The sequence below is a fragment of the Micropterus dolomieu genome, linkage group LG22, assembly GCF_021292245.1.
Source record: "Micropterus dolomieu isolate WLL.071019.BEF.003 ecotype Adirondacks linkage group LG22, ASM2129224v1, whole genome shotgun sequence".
Taxonomy (NCBI): Eukaryota; Metazoa; Chordata; class Actinopteri; order Centrarchiformes; family Centrarchidae; genus Micropterus; species Micropterus dolomieu.
In genome coordinates, this window is record NC_060171.1 from 1215182 (window position 1) to 1225932 (window position 10751).

Here is a 10751-nt window from a genome sequence, read left to right on the forward strand (position 1 = left end):
CAGACCTCTGCCCGAGGATCTCAAGGTACGTGCTGGTGCGTATGGGACTAAAAGGTCAGAAATATAACAAGGCGAGAGGCCATGAAGAGCTTTAAAAGTGATCAATAGAATTTTAAAGTCAATTCTAAAACATACTGGGAGCCAGTGTAATGAAGCTAAAATAGGAGTAATGTGGTCATATTTCTTTGTTCTGGTTAAAAGCCTGGCAGCTGAGTTCTGGACAGTCTGGAGTCGATCAATAGATTTTTGGGTTAAACAGGTGAAAAGGCTGTTGCAATAATCCAGGCGTGATGAGATGAAGGCGTGTAAAATGGTCTCGGTGTCCTTAAAAGTTAACATAGATCGAATTTTTGCTATATTTCCAAGTTGATAAAAACAAGAATGAACAAGCTTTGTGGTGTGCTGCTCGAAATTTAAATTACTATCAAACCAAACACCAAGGTTCTTTGCCACAGGCTTAATGTGATTTACTAGGGAACCAGCAGATGGCAGTATTTGATTTGTCATCTGCTGGGACCCAATGACCAGGATTTCTGTTTTGTCTGAGTTCAGCTGGAGGAAATTATTTGACATCCATTTTTTAACTTCACAAAGGCAGTTGTTAAGTGAACTCAGCATTCCAGGGTCTGTGGATCTGACGGGCAAGTATATTTGTGTGTCATCAGCATAAATGCCATGTTTATGGATAATATGTCCAAGGGGAAGCAGATACAAGGAAAACAAAATGGGTCCTAACACCGACCCCTGAGGCACACCATATTTAACTGGACAGAACGAGGAGACATAGTTGTTTGCAGACCATTCTAGGGCAGTACCAGAGATCCCCACCCAGTGCCTCAGTCTGTCTAACATGATGTTGTGATCAATGGTGTCAAAAGCAGCGCTAAGGTCCAGGAGTACTAGGAGTATAAAGGACTGTTTTGCAGTGACAGTGTTTCACACTCTTGGCTCACATTTTCCATGTTTTCTGTCAGTGTCAGAGTCTCAATAACATATGGTTTTACTGAATAATTAAGTAAATATAATTTCTTAATAAATATACCTGAAGAAACCTCATTTCCTGACTGGCCACTCTCTGCTGTCTCAGATGAGACACCTTTTGTGCTGTGTCAGCCACCGTAGCTGTCCTGCGCTCTTTGAAAGGTGAGGGGGCAGTGGTAGACTGGACAGATGGTTGCAATTCACAACCCTCACCACTAGATGACACTAAATCTTACACACTGTTAAAATAACTACATTACACTACTTACATTATGTGACTTAAATTACACAACTAAAAAATAACATTTCTTATGTAAGTTACATAACATCAATAAAAAGAATCAATGTTGATTTTTTGTTTCGTATGAGAAACAAACACCCAACTATGCCGTAAAAGGCTGCCACGTGCATTACGCCCTATGAGAATGGGCTGTGTGGGCAGCTTTGATCACTAATTGGAATTCACGGCGAGGCCATATGTAAGAGACTTCTTCCCTCTTCAGGTCATATAACAGTTACTGTAATTTCCGTTTTCCAACTGTTAAACATTGTTCACGTCATTATAAATGAGAGATATTGTTGACAGACGATGCAGCGATAACTTTCGGTGCCTGACAAATGTTTCTTCTTGTTAAATGAAAATCTTTTTTTTATTAAGTGATGAGATACAAAACAGACAACAACAAAATAAACAACTGGAAAAACATTGAGACATAAAAAACAAGATAGGACATAAAGAAATTGCTTATTGACATTGTTAAATGGAAATCTATACATGTTTCAAAGCACAACAGACAGCAGCCGCCCGACATCATTTAAAGGCCTCTGTTTGTTTTGTTGCACCTGTCTGGGTGCCAACAGCTACACCCTTATCACTGTTATTGATTTGTGAAGTTTGGTGACCTCATGTATTTGCAGCTTTGCTCCAAGCAGAGGTCTAATCAGCCAGAATAAGTGAAAACACCTGTGTGGGTTTACAGCGCTGTTATAGGAAATCAGACGGTCCCTTTAGAGGATCTGTCTTATTGTTTCATCACACAGACACTAAATGTTGAGATTTTCTGCAATGTGTTTTTGTGCAACTAAATCCCATTTGAGTAGACTGAAACTAAAACCAGTAGATCACTTTAAACACAATCTCGTAAAATTTTAATGGTTTACTTATTTTCTTCTTTTCTACGGCTCCTTTTTCAAATTATCTGCAGAAATTAAAATCCCCCACTTGGAACCAGACTTGGATGCAAAACCTCTTAAGTTTTTGTTGATGTCCTGGGGGCGACACGTAACAGGATTAAAATGAAGGAACGGGGGGGGGCAGAATAATAGAACAAAGACAATAGGTTTGGGAACAACAGTTCAAAGTAAACAGCAAAACAACTAAACACTGGGGGATTTAAAAACTGACAGGAACTCAGAGGATCAGACATGTAAACCTTGTGATATTATTCTAAATGAAATGTATTTGTTTAGGTGACGCTTCTCACCCTCTCGATCTGTCAGCTTCTCTCCCAGCCCGGTGAGTTTGGATCGCAGCTCCGAGGCGAGGATGAAGCCTTTCTGTTCCTTGTCAGCCATCCTCATGGCCTCCAGGATCTCCTCCTCCGGCGCCTCCTGCTGGAGCTGCCGGTGCATTACGCTCAGGAAGGTGGAGAAGTCCAGCTCTCCGCCCCAATCTGCAGAACAATAATGTACTTACAGTATCTGTTATGTCACGAGATATATAGATAAAACGTAACTTTATTGATCTCTGCATGAAAAACGAGGAGAAGGAAAAGTTTAAGGATTCTCTTAAGGGGGGAAAAAAATAATATCACTCAGTGAATATGAAATAAGTTGTTCAAACAGTGAAGCAATGAAACAGAATGTAAAGAGCGGCGTTGTTAGATAAGATGGTGACAGTTTAAACAAGTCGAATAAACTGTATGGATGGAAACTGTGAGCTGTGTGTTCCAGCTGGTACACACAGAATTTCCCTTTAGATGTATTTAAATATGTATTATACAAAGATAAGACAAGAGAAAGTCAAACATCAGTGGCATATCATGTACACAGAGAGAAATATTAAAACCGTAATAAAATAAAATGAAAATAATGCTGCTGTCAAGGTGAAGCTTTTCAGGAACGGAAACTGTTTTTCAGCTTGGCCTCCACGTGTTGCTCAGTTTATCTTACCGGTTTTGAAACAGAAAGCGTTATAGAAAAAACCAAACTGGTAAACAGACATCGAATAAGCCGGTTTCTTCCAGTAAGTTGAGGTTAAAGCAGAGAAAGTCAGGACGTTCTGAAATGTGCAAAAGCAGAACTAAAGAATCATTTGTACATCAAAGGTTGTAATGTTATTAAAAAAAACACATTTCCAAATATATACGCTTGTTTGCTGTGTGAGTCCAACATAGAGAGAAATATACTGATTGGCTTTTCATTAAAATAGTCACAGACATCCGCTGAATCTTCAAGATACCAGAGCCTGCATTTATCAAGCTTCTCAGAATGACTCACAGGAACTCTGCTAAGAACTGACTTAAGAGGGAAATAATTCTTGGCTCAAAGCTGCGCTGAAAAGTTATCAATCATCTCAGTCCTAATTTGAGTGAAGTGTAGGACTAAATCTTAAGTGTTGGTCTGAGAGCTGATTCACGACACTTTGCTGAGCCGCAAATAGGATTTTGGATGACGATGTAGCCAAGGACCAATCACTGAAGAGATTTCCTTATTTAAGAATATTCTCAGATAAATTCACACTGAATGGTGAAAAAAAGTTTATTCCTGCGCTGTCCAACTCGTCTTATTAACTGCGCGTCGTCAAATAATTCAGAAACATTTTTCCTCTCCTGAAATATTTGTGCATGATTCCAGTCTCCACAGCACCATCACAAGCCCTGCTGGCAGCTCCTGACCACTTGAGAGACCTCTGTCTGAAATAACTGGGAGAGTGAGAGTGATTCTCAGCTTTAAGAAATTAAATAACTTGCTTTTATACTTGAAAGTAGGAGTAAACAGACAAACAGCGCTACAGAGCGCGTTTCGTCACTACGTTCTTCTTGTTCTACTTCTGGTAGAATTCAGGCAGCGCAGACACTCATCACTGTGTTGAATATGTACGTTAGAAGAAGAAGAAGAAGAAGTAGTAATAATATACTGCAGGGGTCTGCAAATATGTTTGTTGGCAGTTTTGGTGAGGGTCCATAATCATGTGTTTCCCTTGTCAATGTTTGTATAAAAACTTTATCAAATGTGTGGTTTATAATGGATTGTGCTGTCCTGCGCTCTTTGAAAGGTTAGGGGGGCAGTGGTAGACTGGACAGATGGTTGCAATTCACAACCCTCACCACTAGATGACACTAAATCTTACACACTGAACCTTTAAGTAGGTTGTGGTTAACCACACCCCTCTGAAGAGACCATCATTTTAAGGCTTCAGGTGTATACTCGGATGTGCATTTTAGCGGGACTAACAGGGTGTGTCACATTCTAGCTCACCTCACTTCCGGTTCCGGTATGGCGCCTGTGTTTGGCTTCGCCGCTGCGGCTGTTTGTTCGTCTCGACTCGTTTTGTTTGTTTCCTGCGCTATATTGCTACTAAGTTTGTCAACAAACGTTGTGTCTACTGCATGGGTGTACGATCACCAAACACTGCTGTTGATCCGATCCTCCATGGCGGAGTGCGGTGACGGATGTACCTGGAGTGGTACAGGTGAGTTTGCGTCCCTGTTCGTTTGTCCGACTGCAACTGCTGTCTGCATGCGGCAGGGAGAGAGCCTAATACGACCTACAAATAGACGGCAGAGAAAGCGAGGAAAAAGGGCAGGGAGGCTGAAAAAACTCTTGAATCTGGGGGTCTTTGACTGCGACTCCAGACCTTCATGTCTGTCTTCCCTGACGTCCCCAGGACTCTGGGCCCGGTGTCCTGGAGAAACCCTACCACTGGCCGCGGTGTGTGTTCCGTGCATCTAAGGTCGCCGCCGCGAGCCTCTTTCTCTGCTTCAGATGTTCCTGCACCGCTCAGGATGGGTCTGATAAATGCCCGTTCAATTGCAAACAAGTCTCTTTTGCTCGGTGATTTATTTACCTTCAAGAACATGGACTTCTTGTTGCTCACAGAGACTTGGCAGAAGGATATGGAATACTATCAGTTGAATGAGCTCTGTCCTGTGGACTGCAATTTTATCAGCACGCCGAGACTCACAGGCCGTGGTGGAGGTCTTGCTGTGGTTTTTAAAAAACATTTTATCTGCCAGTCAGTGAGCGCTGGCACGTACTCTTCTTTTGAACTACAGATGACTAAGGTTGGTCGTTCAAATACATTTTATTGTATTTTAGTCTACCGGCCACCTGGGCCAGCCGCCTCTTTTCTTACTGATTTTTCTGACTTCTTATCATCCATTATTAAGCTGGACAGAGTGAGCATTGTTGGCGATTTTAATATCCATGTGGATGCTTCTGAATTTGTAAATATTACTGAATCTTTTAACTTCACTCAGCATGTCTCTGGTCCTACGCATTTTAATTTTAATATCCATGTGGATGATAAGACTTGCAAAAATGCTTCTGAATTTGTAAATATTACTGAATCTTTTAACTTCACTCAGCATGTCTCTGGGACATACGCTCGATCTTGTTCTTTCTCATGGTTTAAACATTAATAATGTCTGCATCGAAGCTGTATTTGTTAGTGATCACAAATGCATCTTATTTGATCTTGTTTGTGATGAGGATCCTCTGCCCGCTAAAAAGCGTACTGCCCACATTTTATTAACCAGCTTACTGTTGAGAAATTTTCAGCCGCATTTGACGCAAGCTCGGTTCTTATTTCGAATGACGCGGACGCTTGTGCACAGGCGTTTAATGATCACTGCGCCCTGCTGTTGGACAAAGTGGCGCCTCTTAACACTAGAGAAATTCCTTCTGTTAAAACATCCCCGTGGATGAATAACGCCACTCGCAGCTTGAGGCGTGTCTGTCAGAGAACTGAGCGTTTATGGAAAGCGACTCAGCTCCAAGTCCAACGCCTGCATCTTAAAGAGCTCTTAATAGACTTAAACGGAATGATCAAGGATGCTAGATCCTCTTACTTTACTAACCTGAAATCTGCCTGTAAAAAAACCCCTAAAGCTCTGTTTGAGACCATTAACAACATTGTTTCTCCTGCTGCATGTATTATCCCTGTGTTTTCAAATGTTGACTGCAACCACTTTTTGTCTCACTTTGTGGACAAGGTTAGAGCTGTCAGGGCAGGCATTGTTCCATCAGCAAACCCCCATATACTTAAACATCACAGACTTTCAATACTGGACTCCTTCTGCACCATTACCCTGAATGACATCATTAAGTTAGTGGGCACCATGAAACCTTCACAAAGCCCTGTCGATATTTTACCCACATCTTTGCTTTTAAAATCCATACATCTACTTGGCCCATGTTTGGTTTCAATTTTAAACTCATCTCTTCAGCTGGGTCAGGTCCCCAGCTGTTTTAAGCATGCTGTTGTTCAGCCTGTCTATAAAAAGAACAATCTCGATGCAGCTTCATTTAGAAACTATAGGCCTATTTCTAAATTGCCTTTTCTTTCGAAAATTCTAGAAACGGTTGTTGCGAACCAGCTACATAATGTTTTGGATTCCCATAATATCTTTGATAAATTTCAGTCTGGTTTTCGTAAAAACCATTCAACTGAGACTGCCCTCCTTAGGGTCTCAAATGATATTTTGATGGCTGCTGATGGGGGTAAATGTTCTGTGCTGGTCCTATTAGATCTCTGATGAACTCTGATAGACTGAAAACAACTGTGGGCATTACTGGATCAGCTCTGGACTGGGTTTCCTCCTATCTCTCTGACAGGAGTTTCTCTGTGTCCATAGGAACATATATGTCAGACTCTGCTCCTTTGTCCTGTGGTGGGCTCCAAGGTTCTGTGCTCGTTCCCCTGCTGTTCAGTCTGCATATGCTTCCTCTTGGAAAGATTATTGGTAGCTTTGAAGACATATCTTATCATTGTTATGCTGATGACATCCAATTATATTTATCTTTTAGTCCTCATAGCCTAGACAAACTGTCCGTGTTGCACAATTGCTTAGCCTCCATTAACAAATGGATGGCGGACAACTTTTTGCAACTAAATACAGACAAAACTGAGATGGTGATTTTTGCCCCAGACAACATTACCCCTAAGATCAGGCAGGCCATTGGGGCTCTATCATCCTCTGACGGTAATGTTGTGTGAAATTTGGGTGTCATTTTTGATAAATCTGTTTTTTTTCAGTCAAGTTAAATCTGTGGTTCGTTCCTGTTTTTTCCATCTCAGGAACATTGCTAAGATTAGATCTATGGTTTCTAAAGAATAGATGGAGATGCTTGTTCATGCTTTTATTTCTTCTTGTCTGGATTATTGCAATGTACTGTACACTTGTCTAAACAAATCCTCCATAGACCGACTGCAAGTTGTACAGAATGCAGCTACAAGACTTTTGTCTAAAACCAACAGGAGATCGCACATTACTCCTGTGCTTAAGGCTCTTCATTGGCTTCCGATTGGTTTTAGAGTACATTTTAAAATTTTAACCATTTCTTACAGAGCCTTGCATGGTCAAGCTCCCTCTTACATCCAGGATCTGTTGCATGCACACATTTCTGGTTGCTCTCTGAGGTCTTCTGGCCAGGCCCTTTTAACTGTCCCCAGAACAAGTTATAAAACAAGAAGTGATCGTGCTTTCTGTGTGGTGGCTCCAAGGCTCTGGAACGCTCTCCCTTTAGCCTTGAGAGCCTTGGATTCTGTGGAAACCTTTTAAAAAACACCTTAAGACACATCTTTTTAGACAAGCTTTTAACTAGCCATATAGTTTTGTATTTTAAGTGTTGTTGTTATTTGTTTATTTTATTCTATTTTTTACTGTGAAGCACTTTGTGACCCTTCTTGTCTGTGAAGGGTGCTATATATATATATATATATAAAATAAATAAAGTTTACTTACTAAAGTGTCTTTTTGAAGGTGTTAAATTCAACAGCACTTATTTAACAGGGAGCCAGTGCAGAGACGCTAATACAGGAGAAATATCTCTTTTCTTGGTTCTTGTCAGTACATTTGCCGCAGTATTCTGGTCAGCAGTAGGCGCCCTGCAGGCCAAAGCTGGCCCACCAGCAACAAATCTGGCCCCTCGCCAGATTACTTTGATAGCGGCAAAAAAAAAACAACATTATAGCAGCTGGTACTAAATCTGAAGCAATTGTGCCTACAAAATAAAAACGCGAGAACGTCTTTGCAGCAGTACTTTATGTTGTGAGAGTCTCTGGCTTGCTTGACACACCTTTGAAAAAGCCATCAGAAAATGTGAGATGGGACTCCCCTGAATGAGAAATGCAGGAATTTCCTCTGCCTGGTGACAGTGGGGAAATGAAAATAAGCGTCCGTAGATGGATGTGGACCGGGGGGGGGGGGGGGGTGTGAACATGTAAAACGATCTATTCTAATAACAGCAAGCGGGGATTGAACAGACAACCCTTCACACGGGAGTCCAGAGCACTACTGAATGAGCTAAACAAAGACACCTTACAACACAGATTATCATTGATAAATTCACTATGTGCCGGCCCGCCATCTAATGTCTTGCCCAGTGCCAGACTAATTTGCCCATCCCCTGGTCTAAAAGGACCTATTCATCCTGATAATAAGGAATTGCAATAATCCAGCCCAGAAGGAACAAATGCGTGGACTAGCTTTTCTGCTTTTCGAAGCAGGGTGTTCCTGATGTTTGTAATGTTACGCAGGTGAAGAAAGGCGGGCCTTGAAGTTTGTTTTATGAGGGAGTTAAAGGATCTTGATCCAAAGATAAATGTAGATGATTGTGTATTCTTGGCAGGGGTTTGTGCTCTGGTGCTTTCTGCTCCTATTATTTAAGGTTGAAGCTCCTGCTGAGTATTCCTGTGGTCCTTCAGGGAGGATGGATGATGACAGCCTGCGCAGAAACAGTAATGATGATGGAAATGAGATGAAATACGATCAGAGAGGATCTGTGATCTGAGGAAGACAACATGATTCGCTGTGGTTCACGGTCACCTCAGGGTGTCATGTTGTCTTGTGTTTCCTCATCATCACGCAGGAATCACTCGTTTCCCTTCATGTTTATGTCAAACGAGGTGACGACACGTGCTGTAACGCAGAGACACGGACGGCTTTTTAATGCAGAACTTTCACAGCATGACTCGATTGCCTTCTCTGTGTGTGCTCATATATTTTCAACATTAGTTGATTAATCTGTCAGTCGATAGAGCATCCATCCATCGTCAACCGCTTATCCTGCGTACAGGGTCGTGGGGAGCCAATCCCAGCTGTCGATATCACCAAGCGTTTTATCACCAAAAATCTACAGGTTCCATCTCCTCAGATGTTCTGCTTTTATCAACACGTCCTCATTTCGTTTGTCACGTGCACCAAAACAAGTGAGCGTTGGTAAGTACCAGTCCAGTAACAGGCGTACTGGATCTTGATACGTTACATTCTGTTTAACATGTTGAAAGCATTGTGAAACGATGGTAGTTTGGTTAGTTATTCATCTACAAAACGTTATTTAAGTTCAAACACGTCAACATTTACTTTGAACCTCGGCCTCCTGAGTAAAAGAACTGAATATACTTGACTCATCCGTTCACCCCACCACTTTTGTACACAGACTTTATCACTCTATACGTCACCTGACTTTTTCTGCCACTAGAGGTCGCAGCCTAACAAAACACGTAATATGGGTCGTAACAAGCTGCTGCAACATCAACCTATAGCACCGTTTTTCTGGTGAGGACGGGTTGACTTTTCTGTAAATAATGAATATCTTTGAGTTTTAAGGTTTTAACTGGAGAACAGACAAACAAGCATCTTGGTTTTTTTTATATCGTATCCTAAATGATTTCTAGTTAGGCGCAGGCCCGTTTTATGTCTCAAAAACATACAGAGAATTCACAGCCAGAGACATCTGGCAGGTTTATTACGCGTGACACTGCATGAGGTGGGTCTGATAAACATTTATCACAGTGTGTGTCAGACTTTTAGAATAAAATAAACAGATTTTTAAAACACATCAGATGGTGTGATGAATTCGTGGTCATCAGCAGCATCTGCTTCCCTCCTTATGTTTTGAAAATACAGCAAAACAAGTTTTAGCCATAAAGGGACACAGTTTTCTCATCTTCATTCAAAAATTTAAGCTAACAGCGTTTGCCAGTGTATTTTGCATCATTTCATGGTTGTATCGGTTGGGCTGTCTTTGGCTCTCGAATCGGCTGTCGAATGTATATGTCTCACAATGAGTCATGTTTTCTTTTGGAAAAAGCCAAAATCACACAGTGAAAAGGAGCAGCAGTGTACTTTATTTCCTCTGGTTCCCATTCAAATTCCCCATAAACGTTATTACGTTATGCAGAGTTGGAGCTCTTTTACTGCTTGGATCAGCATGAAACTCTCCTGGATGCATCATCAAAACAAAACATGAACAACTGTGTTTGAAAATATCTCGTTATTTGATAAAAATTCAAAGATACAAGAAATCTGTGGGCACATTAACTGAAGGAGAGAAATCAACTACGACTCCCATGGTGCATTTCAGTTTAAAATTCTGTTACACGTGCTGCTCACGATGAGCTGAAGTTAAAAATGACACTGAAAAAAAAAAGAGTCCACGCACAACAAGGGGCACACTTTGGACTTGGTCATCTCCAAGGGTCTGGACATTTCCAAGGTTGTGGTGACTGATGTTGCTCTCTCTGATCATTCCTGTGTTTTCTT

The 10751-nt window shown here is 41.3% G+C and overlaps 1 protein-coding gene across 9 annotated transcripts in view; it reads right to left on the reverse strand.

Moving 5' to 3' along the window:
- The window catches only part of calml4b (calmodulin-like 4b), a 15689-nt gene that overhangs the window by 2195 nt on the left and 2743 nt on the right, over positions 1–10751 (reverse strand). For 6 of the 9 annotated variants that reach the window (XM_046037870.1, XM_046037865.1, XM_046037872.1 and 3 more), the window contains one exon: positions 2466–2654. In XM_046037870.1, the coding sequence (XP_045893826.1) occupies positions 2466–2654 (189 nt within the window). Of the gene's footprint in view, positions 1–2090; positions 2251–2465; positions 2655–4461; positions 4889–5050; positions 5086–10751 lie in introns of those variants that run through there. The other 3 variants (XM_046037874.1, XM_046037873.1, XM_046037866.1) reach the window with 3 other exon arrangements.